This window comes from Populus nigra, chromosome 7 (genome assembly GCF_951802175.1).
Source record: "Populus nigra chromosome 7, ddPopNigr1.1, whole genome shotgun sequence".
In the NCBI taxonomy this organism is placed as follows: Eukaryota; Viridiplantae; Streptophyta; class Magnoliopsida; order Malpighiales; family Salicaceae; genus Populus; species Populus nigra.
The window spans coordinates 20,884,334-20,900,199 of NC_084858.1; the positions used below are offsets into that span (position 1 = coordinate 20,884,334).

Here is a 15,866-nt window from a genome sequence, read left to right on the forward strand (position 1 = left end):
TATATTTGATTATGGTAGATAAGACAAAATAAAATATGAAAAAAATTATTTTACCCTTTATATATATTATTATCAAACTTACATATTAAAAAAATTAATTTGATATTTTATTTTATTTTTACTTTAGTTTATATTGTTGAAATTAATAATATTATAATAACCCTAGTTATAAAACCATAACCGACTTGATGGGTTGATTCGGAGCCTGAGCTAGTCCGAGTTTAAAAAAAATAAAGGAAGGATTGACTTGACCTAACTCAGTAAAAAACTCAGGTTAACTTGGGATAAAACACAAGTCCCGTTGATTTTTTGAAAAAAAAATAAAAATTTTGGGTCATCCGAGTTGACCTTCCTGACTCATGATCTGAATCTTACATTGAGTTAACTCCCGAGTCAGGTTTTAAAACTATGATAATAATTATTTTTATCTATACGTTGACTAGGGTTAACATGTGTTGACCCTCCCAATCATGTGACCTGAGCCTTGCCCTGATTGATCCCCGAATAGGGTTTTACATCTATGATATAATAATTTTTATTCTTACATTGCTCTGGAGCCTTGCTCTTTGATTGACCTTCTAATCAAGTTTTTAAAACTATGATACCATTTTTATTTTATATTGACCTGAGTTAACACGGGTTAATCCTTCTAACATGTGACAAGGACCTTATCCCAAGTCAATTCTCGAGTTGAGTTTTAAAATTATGATAATAATCATTTTTATTCTTATGTTCACCTGGGTCAATAATCAATCTCACTTGTGAACTGAGCCTGTCTGAGATCGACCACCAAATAGTGTTTTATAACTATTACCATAACCATTTTTATTCTTATGTTGAATCGGGTCAACCCGACTTGTGACCCGTGCCTCGACTAGTGATCTAGGCTCTACTATAGATCGACCCCCGAGTTTGATTTTAAAATTATAATAATTATTATTTGTATTTTTACATGTCTTGAATATTTTAGAATTGAGAGTTTTTTACAGGATATTTTAAAAATATAAATAATAAATATGATTTCTGAAAACATATTCACTTTGTATTTTTTATTTTGAAAGTATAAAAATTTACTCCAAATATGTTCCAAAAATAAATTTATCTCTATATCTCTATGTCTTAAATCAAAATGTATTTATATCTTCATTGTCTTCATCCCTTGTATCTCACGTCAATAACTATATAAGATATTTGTACCCTTATCACATGAACCGTAGGGGTATAAACGCCAAAGGGACCTTTGGAAGGGATACCAGACGCCAACATCTTATACATTTTTATTACAAACAAAGAAACCTAAAAATATCTTTCCTAATTAATTTTAATAGAGAGTCTTCGGACGAGAATAGCTCTCTATTCTACATGATACAATTATCATCCACGTCGTTTATCTAAACAGGAATGAAATTCTCCTCTCTTTGACTTTTTTTTTATATATATATATATATATAACAAATATGTATTAATACGCTCTCTCTCTCTCTCTCCCCCCTGAAAAAATGAATTTAAATATATTATCTAAACAGTTAATTTTGTATTTAATTATTTAACATTAAAGTCAAAATAAGTCTATAGATTGATATGAATTCTTAATAAATTCAACATCTTTCATCAATATAGCTTATTTTGGGATCCGTAGACCTTTTACCTCCATGCAACATTGCTCGTCAAGCTTTCACTGTTGTAAAAAAATTCCCAATGCTATTACTCCTGTAGGAGGATATATTCATTGTTTTTCAAATATCTTTTTTTTTTTACATATTTTGAATATTATTTTTTTAAAAATAATTTTCTATATGTGAAGTTAGCAAATACATTATAAATGGTACTTTTACTGGGTATGTACGTATAGAGAGGTACAAAAATAAGAACATAAGTGCTTGGAAAAAGTGTTGTACCATGTATGTGCAACGTTATTGGAACATTTGTTCTATTTTCTTTTTGAGTGTGTGTGTGTGTGTATATATATATATATATATATATATCTTCTGGATATATGTGAATGTTCGACATATATAAAGCATTCTTGCTTGGTGGTTGAGAAAAGATTTTCCTTACTGAATACTTTTACAAGTCATTCGAAAATAATTCTCAGGAAGCGAATCACCCACGGCCACCAGTATTAGCACAACTATCGGAATCATGCAGAAATTTCTAATTTGGAATTTATGTTGCTTTGCCGTGGGATTAAGGTATGTATAATGATCATTACTTGCGCAGACCATGTACCGTTAGTTCTTCTTTGTGTGCGTTTTTCTACGTTGGAAAGTTGTTTTTCTTGTTTGATGATGTCTGAATAGAATTTCTTAATTAGGATTTATGAAGGTAGTAATTATGTAATAATTCACATCCTGTAGTACTTCACTCTTTGGCTACCTGATTTTTTTGTTCTTTTGTGGTATCTTTAGGTTGGTTTTTCATTAACTTCTTTTTAGTGTTATCAAATTAAGATAAGATATCTTTAGGTTGACTTAATTAAGGTTTGTATTCTAAGGTCAACTTGAGAATTCTGTTATTTTTTTTTTGTTTTTAAACCTACACAAGTCAGATTATGATTTTTCAAGTTTGAATTATTATGTTGAATATAATAATAATATTAAAAAGTTTTCAATAATTTAGATATTATTATTTTATATTCAAATATTTTTTTCATGCAAGATACAGCTATAACACATTCATTAAAGTGGTTTAAATCTACACCTTTCAAATACAAGTTGGTAAGCCTCCAACTGACAATATATATATATATATATATATATATATATTGAAAGGAAATGATAAATCAATGTAGAAATAGTCATTTGTAATTTTTGAATTTCTTTGAGAAATGGCGATTTTATAATTTTTTAATTTTTTTTTACTATAGCTGTACTATAGAATGGAAGATTTGTAAAAAACATTTCATGAATTCTTTTGTTGTTTTTTCCTTTTTTCCCCTTAAATTTGGCATATCTATCAACATTCTTTTTATTTTATCTATATTCTTTTGTAATTTTTTGCTTTTTTCCCTTAAATTTTTTTCTAAAAAAATTTATTATTTCTTATTCTTGACACTTGAGATATTTTTTACTTTACACTTCCAGGTATGCATGATTGAGCTTTTTTTTTTTTTTCCACTGTCAATAGTGCAAATAACATATTGTCTATCCCTTTTAAACATGGGCTAGGTGTGTATATCACTTTTTTTTAAAATTTTGTTTTTTTAATTGATATATTTTTTAATATGTATTTTTTAAAAAATAATTTTTAATACAGATTAAATAATTAATTTAATATATTTTGGTTAAAAAAACACATTAACAATACCTACACATTTATTCTCTTGTATTAGAGAAAAAATATCCAACTCGCAGTGAGGAGAGTCGAATAAATACATCAACACTTTTTTTTTGTAATTATTAAAAAATATGATTCTTGATTTATTTAATTAAATACATAGACTTTTTAATTTATGATTATATTTTTTTTAACTAAATACACATTAATAAAATCTGAATATTCTTTTGTTTTGATTTTCGAAAAAAACAAAATCCGATGGAAAGTAGGCTTTAAGCCCATATTTGTATTTACCTAGGTATACCAATCAACCTACTGCATCTGGACTACTAACCTAGCTCATTTTTAGGAGATTAAGTGCTAATCAAGTAACTAAATGTCACTATTTTCTCGTTGTTGTTGTTGTTGAAATTAGACACAAGTTGAATATGTTCATTCACAAGCATGGCACATAAACAAAGTGGTTAAGAATATCAGACACATTGTTATTATACACTAGTGAAATAATATATTCCCAACCATGCCTGTTGCCGGACACATTAACATAGTGGCAATTTCATTGACAATCACCTCGGTAAGAAACTAGAGACTGTCATCTGATTCACTGAACGATCTGTTGATGAAGACTTGTCAGCTGGAACAATTTTAACAAGAGAAAAGGCTGGTTGCTGGGGTTGAGGAAGAGCTATTGGGTCGCTTGCCAATGCTAAATCCACAAATGACATTGTGGGCCTGTCTGCTGGATCCTTCTGCACACATAACAGCCCAATATGCACGCACCTCAAAATCCCTTCTGCTGGGCTTCTTTCCACCAACAAAGGATCCGCAAACTCCATTGCCTTCCCTTCGATCCATAATCTCCATGCCTGTGAATTTGGTTTCATAATATGTCATAACATTACCTGCCAAGATTAAGGGAAAATGTTCAAGGGTAGGGAAAATATTGTACGCACATATGCTAAGAGTGTCTGGCCATGCTCTGTGAGGTAAAAACCACTGCTTCTTTTCCCACTTATGATCTCAAGAAGTATAACACCAAAGCTGAAGACATCCGATTTCACTGAGAATATTCCTTCCATTGCGTACTCTGGAGCCATGTATCCGCTGTTTCACATGTAAGAAAACCCCAGGAGATTAAAATTACGGATCAAAATCGTCAGAATACAAGAAAAAAGAAATAGCGGAGAAGAAAGAGGATTTACAACGTTCCTACTACTCTTCTGGTGTTTGCTTTGTTTTGGTTTTCGCCGAAAATTCTGGCCATGCCAAAGTCTGATATCTTGGCAACCATTTCGTGGTCCAGTAGAACATTGCTAGGTTTCAAATCCCGGTGAATGATTCTAAGCCGCGAATCCTCGTGTAGATAAAGAAGTCCTCTAGCAATGCCACCAATTATGTTGTAACATGTCTCCCAATCAAGCTGTGCACGTCTTTCGGCATCTGAAATTTGAATAAGAAGAAACTTCAGCCTCTTGCGTCATTTAATTGTTGAAAATGTAAAATTTAAGAATTCAAAGGCAAAATAAATGAATGGAACAGACCGAAGATAAAAATATCAAGGCTTTTGTTAGGCATGAACTCATATATGAGCAGCTTTTCCTCTCCTTCCATGCCACATCCCAACAGCCTCACCAGGTTTCGGTGTTGTAATTTTTCAATTAGCATGAATTCATTCTTGAACTCCTCTAAACCTTGCCATGACTTTATTGAAAGCCTTTTAACAGCTATTTCTTTCACATTTGTTAACATACCCTGAAACAATTTGCAATGAGGAAAATTTTGTGAACTGAAGCAATATTTAACCATGTCAAACTGAATAAAAAACTGGGTTTTCCTTTTAGAGGGTTGGACTGCAAAGACAGCTGAATCTCAGTGGATTGTGACAGACAAGCCCCTTTACAACTTACCTTATAAACAGTGCCAAACCCACCTTGTCCAAGCTTATTCGAGTCGGAGAAGTTGTCTGTGGCTGCTCTGATAGTATTTAAGTCCATGAAAGGCAGGTCCTCAGAACTTACCAACTGACCTTCTTCTGTCGTTGTGAACCCTATTGGACTTGCTGATTCCTTTAAAAATGTTAGGTGACTTCTTTCCATGTCTGCCAAAAAATAGGAGTTTTAGTACTTTTGAATTCGGATGTAAATTAACCTATTTAATTAAAGTAGACGTGATCCCTTGATTCAGATACCTCTTTGTCTTCTTCTTTTTCGCCTCAGACAGAAAATGAAAGATCCAATGACTATTGTAAGCACCATTGTAGGTATAAACACAATAATTGCCACCATCTTCCAGTTACTCCTGCCTTGCAAAGCATATCATTTAATAATGGACTAGGATTCTGGACAATTTGGTACCAATACATTACCTTTCAAAGAATGAATTAATAGTAACAATATCAATCATTAACAAATTTGGTAATTATGAGTAAAGCCAGCATTTGAAACACCAAGAGTTACTGGTGGTACTGCCCTTTCTTACTAAAGTGCAATCAAAACATAACTTCTGTTTGCTGACAGTTTATCAGTAAAAACAAATTCTGTTTACTCACCTTTAGGAGTTGGGAATGTTATCAAGTGACTTGAGGTGTTGTAGTATTTGTACAGCTCAAATCTTACATTGCAATTCCTACTAACAATAATTCCACCTTGCTTTGAAGAACAACATCCCTTGAGATCAATCAAAGCAGAGCTCAAACATTTCTGACACTCATCTTCTCTGATATCTCTAGTGCACTGTACATGGCCATATATGGTTTCGTTCCTTGAAAACTTGATTTCCCCAGTTTCAAACATGAGCTTTGAACGATTGAGCGCCGCCTCATTTGACAGGTTGTCCATGAGGAACCTTACATTGTCATAGAAATGAACAGGATCTGATACGGATTTATTATGAGATTCCATGTCTGGATACTTCCCGGCATAAACATCCAATGAAGTTATATTCTCAAACGAGTAGTGAATTTGGCATCGTTCATACCATATGATTGCTTCTTTACTTTCGCAATCTTTCAACAGTTTTTGGCTTGCATCTCTCAAACACGTCTGACAAGCACTCGAAGTGACATCTCCCCTACAAAGTGCTTTGCCAGTGACTTTGTCAGGGAATTCACCGATAGCTGTGCTGTTATAGCCGGTTGATGAAGTAATGGAAGGCAAGGTTTCAAGGACAATCTTCACGTTCTTTCCGAATGGGCTTTTCAGATCATAGTTACCATATTCAGTAGTTGAACAAATAGTGAATAGAGGGTCTGCAAGAACAAGGGCAAAGAGCATTGAAAGAAGTATAATCAAGAAACACATGGCTAAAAGTGCATGCCTGGTCATAATTATATTTTGGATGAACATCTTAGCAAAAATTAGACAAGACAAGCAATAAAAAGCTAGGATTGAGATGAGCAAAAAATTTATGCAAGGCATTCCATTTACGCAAGCAACTTCTGGCGGCTTTACATAAAAATATTAATAAAAGTCTTCATATTCAAATTTATAACCTTTTAATCATGAAAACTCTAATATTATACTAAAAAAATCATTTGAAATAGTGAAGGAAAGCTTCAAAATATAATTTATGTTATATTCTTTAATATTTTATAAACAACGACGGAGTATTTTATTCAAAATCCATTACTTGGATTAATGCTGTGAAATTTTATAAATAGAATTTGATAGCATGAGCGTTTTTTGAAAAGAGTAGTCATGGTATCATTTCTTATAGAATGATATTACTTACTAAACTCAGAATCTGATATAAAATGACTTCAATTATTAGCTTAATTATTAGATGCAGCACTGTTGTTAAGAATATTAGCAGAATATTCAAAAGAGTTTGAATATTGAATATTCAAAACGGAATTTGTTAACAAAAGAATTGGAATAATATATTCTTAGTTTGAAAAACTCATGCGTTGGAATGTTACAAGTTGTTGTATGTGATCTCCACTGAAATCCCTGACATTTTATATATTTGATTATTCTAGATGATTTTTTTTTAATTTTTTATCAAACCATTTCCCTGCTTGAATTAATCTAGATTTTGAATTATTCTCAATTCTTAGTAGGACTATTAAGAAGTGTTTGGAGGGTGGTAGATGATGTATAAAAATAATTTTTTTTATTTTTTTAATTAATATATTAAAACAATTTAAAAACACTAAAAATATGAATTTAAAATAAAATAAAATAAAATATTAATAAAAAACATATTACCCCACAACCCCAAACATCTTTATTAATCTTATCTATTGGGATCATTGTACCCGGGGCGGAGCTAGGTGTATTTTACAGGGTTGGGCCAAAATTAATATAATAATATATATTATTAAAAAGCTTATTTATTTAAATTAAAAAATATTAAATAATAAAAAATTTTAAAATGTTTTTCAGGAGCCGCCCCTGTATTACCTCCCCTGCTTCCGCCCTGATTGTACCAAAATTGACTTGTTCTTCGGTCGTCTTATTTATGAGAAAATACATTCAAGAGTCACACTCCATGCCACGAGGAGTACTGTCCAGACTTATCCACTCAGAATCTCAAATGCCTATTCGCATATGGTTGCTATTTCCTCGATGGGGTTCAAGAGTTGAAGGTCTTCTCTTGCTATTTTATGCAGCTTGTGCATCGAAGGATAGAGAAAAGTCACTTGATGAAAAGTCTTCTTGTACGTCTTAATGCTGCGTATGGAGAAAAGAATACGGAATTTGGTCTTATTAAAAAACTCAAAAAAATAAAGGATATATTTTAATTTCATCTAAAATCTTTGGTTTGTTTCAATTAGATCTTACATCTTTCATCTTTGTTCCAATTTCTCCCTCCCCCATTTCTGTCGGGTGTGTGGATTTTAATTGCATTATTAAAAAACACAATCTCATTAAAGAAGTAATTAAGGAAATTAATGAAATTAAATAATTGAAATTACAAAGATGAAAACGAAAATATATTTGTTTATTAGAACAAATATGATAAAACTTGATAGGGTTAGTTTTTTTAAAAAAAAATTCTCAAATATTACCACCTTCAATTGTCATTTAGTAATCTCGTATTTTCCTTTGTTAATACTATATATAGTTAAATAAAAATCAATTTTCAAATTTATTTAACTCTCTTTTAATTTTCTTCATCAAAACACTCCCCATTCTGATCTATCTCCACCACCATGTCTCTTTCTTTCTTTGATGTTGTCATCAAGGAGCATTTTGATTTTTCAAAAAATAATCATGCTTTATGTGATGTTAAATTAATTGTCCTATATGCAAAGTAAAAAAAAAAGATACAGGATCTAATTAATTGAAATAAATTAAATTTTTTAGGTAAAATATAGAAAACATATAAACCCCAGGAAAAATTAAAATTTAAAAAAAAAAAAAACACAATAGAACGCAAAAATTTAACTTTTATTCATTAATTTTTTTATTTGTCAAAAGGCTATTATAATTATTTAAATAAAAAAAATGGAATACTCTAATAATAAAAAAATAAGAAAAATTAAAATAAAATGCTAGAGTACTAATTTGCTAATAAGACTTGTCTGGATAAATTAAAGGTAATAAATTCTAGGAAGCCTTTACAATTAATACAAGATTAGAATAAAGACAAATTTACTTGAAATTATAAAATATACTCTCCGGATTTGAGAAAAACTCGTCCTCTGGTTTATTATAAAAAATTAAACTCTCCCTTTGCTATAAAATTGAGAAAATAAGTCATCAAACAAATGACATTTAAGTTACAAGAAAAGAAAGTCCTGTAATGGATGGCTCTTCAATTGTTGGAAAGCCATAAAGACTCTCCTGCTCGCAGGCATTTGCTACTTTACCCGTTGATGGCTCCTTTCAGTCTTGCTTACTTTAACAAAGTGCTTTTACCAAAGCGAAGCCACTATTTAGTACTTTATTCCAGGATTGGTGCTTCTCGCCATCCATGTTTCCTAATGGTCTGTTAGCCACATGGTTCGTGCATAATCTCGAAATTTCCTAACGTAATCTTTACATCCCCTTCATTCACTAATATATTAGCTTCAAAAATAGCTCTATACTTTTAAATTCACCATCGCAATCCAAAGGAATAGATCTACTTCATAACATCGACATCAAGTTCGACAGGCAGTATCTTGAATTTTGCAGGGTCAATTCATCATTTCATAATGATTTTTTACCGGGTCCGGAGGTGATGTTGTTTTCATATACATAAAATTTAAAAAATATATCGCTACATCAGCGTGTCAGCTACCTCGTCACTTTTGAATAATGTGTGTGGCTAACTACAGTGGTTGAAAACATTGTTTTACCATGTTATTTGATGCGTCTTGGTATTTTTTCTTTCTAGATAGTGCGTATATAATAATTATGTCAAATTTGATGTCGGTTCAATTTTCTTTTTTTTCCCTTCATTTCTCTCTTATCAGCCTCGGTTTGCATGTTGCCCATAAAAAAAATTCACATTAACCCTTAAACTTCTTTTCTCTTGAGATTTGTTCTCTCTTTTATTTGTTTTATTTGGAAAAATTACTTTAAATTGAAAAGTTTTTTTAATTTTAACCTTGTTATTTAGTTTTTATTCATTTGATTTTTTTTTAGAATGACTTATAAATTTTATGTATTTCTTGTGATTTTATCATCATTTTTTTCCATGTTTGGTTCTCATTTTTTTATTGTTTTTTTTTAATTTTATTTTTTAAAATTAAATTGAATGGAGATTAAGTTTCTTGCTTTAATTTATATTTGGGATTTTACGGGTTGTGATTTTTTAAAATTTTTAAAGATTAATTGCATTTTAATGACAATTTACAAGACTGGTAGTAAAAAGGATACAGAGTTTATTCATACTAAAAAATTCTCAAAGAAGACAGCATGGCAAAGTTATATGAAAGTTCAAAAACTCGATCAATTTTTATTCATTCATTATTTTCCTTATCAAATGTTATTATATAAAACCACTTACATACAAATTCTAGAAAAATTTAACAATTAAAAAAAAGATTAAAATAAAAATAATCAAGTGCAAAATTATGAAATATGCTCCCTTCCAAAGTCATGTCTCCGCTAAAGGTCTTCTCTTGCGATTTCATTTTAGCTATGCAGGCTTAATTTCCCCTCTCCGGTTTCCTTTCCTTGTCTTTTTTTTTTAATTATTATTAATATAAATATTTTAACAACTTATCCGTAATTCGATTAATCTCACATACTCTAAAATTAATGACTATATAAACCTCTACTGACCCTAAAAAGACTCGAACACTCTTGATCATCAGAGAGTAAATTCAAAACGTAAATCCAAAACTTAAGTGGTTAAGGTACCCTCAAAGTTTCTTTTTTTTTTTTTAACATTTACAAAAAGTAAGATCAGTAAGTTTGATTAATAAAATAAATATTCAGTATAATAAAAATAATAACTCATAGATAATGTTGAAAATGTTCCAACAAGAATAAAGTGATAATAGTAAATATCAGCAATAAATAATTCCCTAGTTTTTCTCTCATTCAGTCGCATGGTTACCACAAGCATTATTTGCTATGGGGGCCACCGCAAAATCTGGCTTCGGGGTCCCTTAAAAACTAGTAAGGAATACATCAAGACATCGATAATCTCACTCTAATTTCGAAGAATCCATGTCCTCACAAGTATTTTTGTTTTTTTAAAATTATTTTTAATATTAATATTTTCTTGAATTTCAAAACTTAATCCATAAACTTGAATTTCAAAAGAAGAAACAAAAGGGATATTCGGATTATAAGAGAAAAGGAAGCTATGCCCCAATCAACTAAGTTTGAATGTAGACTTCTAAAGTAAGAAATAAAACATAGACATGTCATTTTCATCCATACTATCCCTACCTATTTCACTTTAAGATAATAACCAAATATTATTAATTACACATGTTCCTTACATGTGTTTTATTAACTAATGAAATTAAAGAAAAAAAACCCACTAAAATCACGCATGCACTTTATTATTTAATACTAGGATAAAAAAGTAATTGTAAAGTGGGGTCATCCAACTTGGTCGTGCGTAATCCTCCAATTTCATTACATTAATGAAGTTCATATGTACATGTGATGCATGGATAATTTGACTTCAATTTGTTAATCATTTTAAACAATGATTAGATAAGGTAACATTGAATTTAAGTTATTGACTAAAAAAAGTTTCTTCTCTTGTCATTGGTACTCTTTTTTTTTTTTAATAATTCATGCAAAAGAATCCAATACACGAAAATTGACTTGTTATCAACACGGTATTTGTCTGCCCTAGCTTCGCATCTTCTACCGATACTCAGCACCGACATGAAAGGGAACCAGCAGCTTTGTCTTCAACTGTGTAATGCATGCTTTGTCTTCACGGGACCAAGTTGAAATTTCATGGCATGCACAATCTCATCGTGCGATCTGCATGGACTCGGGAGAGGTGAATTAATGCACCTTTTTTAGTTTTGCTTTTTATGTTAAAAAGATACTATAAATAGTTTCCTCTCCCAATTTTTTGCATCCATCAATTGAGTGTGGTTTAGAGAACACTAAGGTGGTGATTGCATTGGGGGTGAAACTGTGTTTTTTTAATTGTTTTTAACTTTAATTTATATATATATTTTTAGTTTATTTTTATATGTTGATATTAAAAATATTTTTTTAAAAAAATAAATGTTATTTTAATATATTTTTAAATAAAAAATACTTTAAAAATATTTTTTATCAGGTTATTAATCTTAAGGAGTGGTGCAGAGTGAGAAGGATTAAAATTTTAAGATAACTTTTTTTAAAGGAAAGCAAAACTTAGATTTTACTAGTTTTAGTTTTGAAATTTAAAATTTACTAGTTTTAGTTTTAAAAATTAAAATATTAATGAGCTTTTTTTTTTTTTTGGGGGGGGGGGGGGGGGGCGTGGCCTACCAACCTCTCCAATCTCCACCCCTGGTGTGGTGTGGTGTGGTGTGTTTTGAGTGTGCTTTAGTTATTCATAGTGAGTGTTGTGTGAGCTAGTTAGTATAAAACTAGTTTTATTATTTGTAATCCCTCAAGTTTTGAAAATTAGTCATATCAACTCCTTTACTGGAATTTTGGTCATCCAAGTCCCTATACTTTCAGTGATTGGTGACTCATGGTCCCTCCATCCATGTATACCTTTTACATTACTATCAACCAAAATTTTCAATTATCATTGTAAATACCAAATCAAATATTCAGTATCCACATTCAAAATATTGTAAAAAACAATTATATTAAACAAATTTTTTAACAGATAATTGATTTCATTCCATTATTACTCTTTCATACCAATTTTTGTAACTGAGAAACAATGAACGTGTTTTGTAACTGAGAAACAATGACATACCTAAGAGGGCTTCGTGGTCACACCCTTCATTCACCAGCTTCATCAACGAGGTAAAATATCAGAAACTGTTAGGCCATTGACAGAACAATCATTAGCTTTTGCCTCGTGGTGGTCTGTAAATCTCCCAGCAAAAATGGCCGGCCGTTGAGGTTGGGGAAGATCAATTGAGTTGTCACTTTTCAGCATTAAAACAACGGACGACATGGCTGGCCTTTCACTAGCATCTTCTTGGACGCATAATAAACCGATACGCACGCATCGGGAAAATTCATCAGAGCAGCATGAATCAGCCAACACTGGATCTATCATCTCGAGTTCCTTTCCATTGTTCCATAATTCCCATGCCTGATTCAGGATTCGGAAGTGCATTTAACTAAACATTTTTATCATAGTGTCAAGTAAGTGATTATGTGTATTCTATGCCGAAGAAACTTACATAAGCTAGGAGGCTAGGAGCACGTTTCGATTTGTGGAATCCAGAATTCTTTCTTCCGGTTATGATCTCCAGCAGAATAACTCCAAAACTAAAAACATCAGATTTGGTGGAGTAATGTCCCTCCATTGCATACTCTGGTGCCATGTATCCACTATTCAACAGAAGGGACAGGAAAGTTTTAGTAATCCTGGAAAAAGTAAATATCCAACAAGCCCTATGTGCTGTGCTCCAACAGAGGTGGCCCAAAAAACTCCAGACTCGGAAAATTAGTTAGAAACATGAAACACGGAAAATGATGGATCATGTCATTATGCTTTGTTATATTATTATTGTCTAGGAAATCGGGTAACTAATGAAGTGATTATACTTAATATACAAAGATAATTCAGGTGAAAATTCACTTACTATGTTCCCACTATCCTAACAGTATTGGCTTCGCCTTCATTAGCTTCCATGATCCTTGCCATTCCGAAGTCAGAAATCTTCGGATTCATGTTATTGTCCAACAAGATATTGCTAGCTTTCAGGTCCCGATGGATGATTCTAAGTCTAGAATCCTCATGGAGATAAAGAGTTCCCTTCGCAATCCCATTTATAATATGAATACGACTTCTCCAACTAAGTTGATCACCTTTCCTCGGATCTACAGTTAAATCAAAATTGATACGAAATCAAATTATTGCTTGTATTCAGTATTTGAGAAATAAGATTTCAGCATATTTTATCTGAGATCAATGAATGGAAATTTCTGATTTCAAAACATTAAGAAACTTATTAAAGTGGACTAGTTACCAAAGAGGACCATGTCTAGGCTGTTGTTAGGCATGAATTCATAGACCAGAAGCTTTTCCCCTCCATCAACACAAAAACCGAGAAGCTTAACAAGATTTTTGTGCTGAAGTTTCATGATTAGCAGAACTTCATTTGTAAACTCGTTTTTGCCTTGCTCGGACAAAGCTGAAAGTCTCTTTACTGCTAATTCCTTTCCATCACTCAGTATACCCTTCAAAAATTCACAACAAAGGAATTAGTAAAACCTCCTTTTATCTCTTCTCTAGAGTACTTCGTAAGGTAATTTGAGCTTGAACATAAGATATTGTAATTCATTTACCTTGTATACTGGGCCAAAACCACCTTGCCCAAGAAAGTTTGCTTCAGAAAAGTTATCGGTAGCTGCATTTATGGATGCCAAATCCATAATTGCGGATTCCCGATCATTAAGGCCATCTCTCTGAAAATCTTGGTGCTGGAAATCATTGCGGTTTGGGTGATCAAACCCACGAAATTTACTATCTTGACTAGTATTTTCTTTCTTACCTGTATGACAAGATCCAAGAAGTCAACAAGGGTTACAAAGAAAACCAAAAAGAACATGTTAGTGAATTAATTTCATAAGAAGAATCCTTGCATTTTCGCTTTCTGAATTTCATTGCAAGATGGCAGAAGAAGGAGCCTAAAATTGCTACCACCAAAAGTGTTGATGCCACAGTACTGATGGTAATTATCCATATTTTGCTTTCGTTGCCTGTCATTAGGGAAAAGAAATTATTTTCAGTGCATGAAGTATAGTTTTTTTATTAGCAAATACAACCAAATATAACCACTTTTTACGTCTTAATTGATCTATAAGCAAATTATTACCTTTTCCGGTCACCAGACTTTGAGAAGATTCAGATGCGCCGTCATAGAAGGCATATAACTCATACCTTAAATAGCAACTGCGGCTTAAAACCCTTGCTCCACGAGAAAAATAGCAACAAGTCGTAACATTTTTTATGGCAACCTCAACGCATCTGTAACAATCATTTGGAGACAAGTCTGTAGAGCACTGTACTAGAGAGAAAAAGCTGTCACTATCAGTGAAAGGTTCGTCTCTAGTAGCATACATATTCGCTGAAGAATCAAAAGCTGCCTTCTTGATAAGACTACTCAAGGTTTTATTGACTACAAAACTAAGATGTTCTGGATTTGAAATGTTCTTTGGATTAAATTGGGGAATGTTTCCTGAAACATCCAAGTGGCCTAAGAATCTTTGATTCGAGTAGCGCAATTGACATAGCTCTCCCCACACAACTGCTTCCTTATCTCCTGGACAAAGCTGCCTGATATCTTGAGATGCTGCAGCTACGCAGGTACGGCAGCTTTCATTTGTTACATAGTTGAGGCACATATATTGAGCATACACTCGGTCTGGATCAATTCCAGTAGAGGTATTGAAATTTTTTGAAACTGAAGCATTTGAAGAAAGAGAAGCCATGAGGGTCACGAGATTGTTTTGAAATGGACTATTATCTGTATAACTAGATTTGTTCGAGCAAAGTCTGTAAGGAGGATCAGCATAAGCAAGATCAAGAAGGTTGGCAATGGAAAAATACAGCAAAAGCATTTGAAAACTTTTTTTAACAAGAAGGAAATTGTGACCCATATCTTGTGTTTTGAGATTTGGACACTAGCTATCAAGAATCATCTATAATGTGTAGCTGAAATTGTTTTCTGTCTTCTTTACGGCCGGGAGGCCATATTTATATATATAAAGCAGTCTAATATGGTGGGTCATCCAAAAGCATAGCACATGGGAATTTTCTTGGAAGAATTGGGATAAATCAAGGCAAGAAGAAAAATATTGTTATAGAACGAAGTCCCCCGTCAAATAATTATAAGAATATAAGGTAATATTAAATGAGTCACTCACCACTGAATTTTAATTAATATTTTGGATTAAATTCATATTTAATTATCAAATTTAATTTCATATCCTTGGAAAAAACTCAACACATTAGCAAAGATCTTAAAGATCATCGATAAGATTAAATTTTTCGGATGAAATCAA

General features: G+C 31.8%; 2 protein-coding genes across 3 annotated transcripts; both read right to left on the reverse strand.

The window, feature by feature from the left end:
• Positions 1–3,707: 3,707 nt before the first annotated feature.
• Positions 3,708–6,670, reverse strand: LOC133699313 (cysteine-rich receptor-like protein kinase 15). Its single transcript, XM_062122523.1, has 7 exons — positions 5,825–6,670; positions 5,465–5,578; positions 5,184–5,374; positions 4,818–5,028; positions 4,479–4,716; positions 4,230–4,380; positions 3,708–4,142 (listed from the first exon to the last, which is right to left on the reverse strand). Exons 1-7 carry the CDS (start codon positions 6,618–6,620, stop codon positions 3,843–3,845), a joined length of 2,001 nt encoding a protein of 666 aa, XP_061978507.1. The 5' UTR covers positions 6,621–6,670; the 3' UTR covers positions 3,708–3,842.
• A 4,647-nt stretch (positions 6,671–11,317) lies between these two features.
• LOC133699085 (cysteine-rich receptor-like protein kinase 10) lies at positions 11,318–15,519 on the reverse strand. 2 transcript variants are annotated; one of them, XM_062122221.1, is made up of 8 exons: positions 14,678–15,519; positions 14,445–14,561; positions 14,148–14,353; positions 13,829–14,039; positions 13,442–13,679; positions 13,037–13,187; positions 12,601–12,945; positions 11,318–11,657 (listed from the first exon to the last, which is right to left on the reverse strand). In XM_062122221.1, the coding sequence occupies exons 1-7, from the start codon at positions 15,459–15,461 to the stop codon at positions 12,643–12,645; spliced, it is 2,010 nt and encodes a 669-aa protein (XP_061978205.1). In that variant the 5' UTR covers positions 15,462–15,519; the 3' UTR covers positions 11,318–11,657; positions 12,601–12,642. The 2 variants fall into 2 exon arrangements, with proteins under 2 accessions (XP_061978205.1, XP_061978206.1); XM_062122222.1 differs by lacking the exon at positions 11,318–11,657 and having other exon boundaries at positions 12,468–12,945.
• Positions 15,520–15,866: the final 347 nt, after the last annotated feature.

Excerpts from the sequence above, each read along its gene's own strand:
- LOC133699313 (XM_062122523.1), bottom strand. The coding sequence starts at position 6,620 with ATGTTCATCCAAAATATAATTATGACCAGGCATGCACTTTTAGCCATG. Across the intron at positions 5,579-5,824 it reads AACATTCCCAACTCCTAAAG|GCAGGAGTAACTGGAAGATG; the intron begins GTGAGTAAACAG and ends ATGCTTTGCAAG. Across the intron at positions 4,143-4,229 it reads GCCAGACACTCTTAGCATAT|GCATGGAGATTATGGATCGA; the intron begins GTGCGTACAATA and ends CCAAATTCACAG.
- LOC133699085 (XM_062122221.1), bottom strand. The coding sequence starts at position 15,461 with ATGGGTCACAATTTCCTTCTTGTTAAAAAAAGTTTTCAAATGCTTTTG. Across the intron at positions 14,562-14,677 it reads AAGTCTGGTGACCGGAAAAG|GCAACGAAAGCAAAATATGG; the intron begins GTAATAATTTGC and ends CCCTAATGACAG. Across the intron at positions 14,040-14,147 it reads GTTTTGGCCCAGTATACAAG|GGTATACTGAGTGATGGAAA; the intron begins GTAAATGAATTA and ends GAATTTTTGAAG.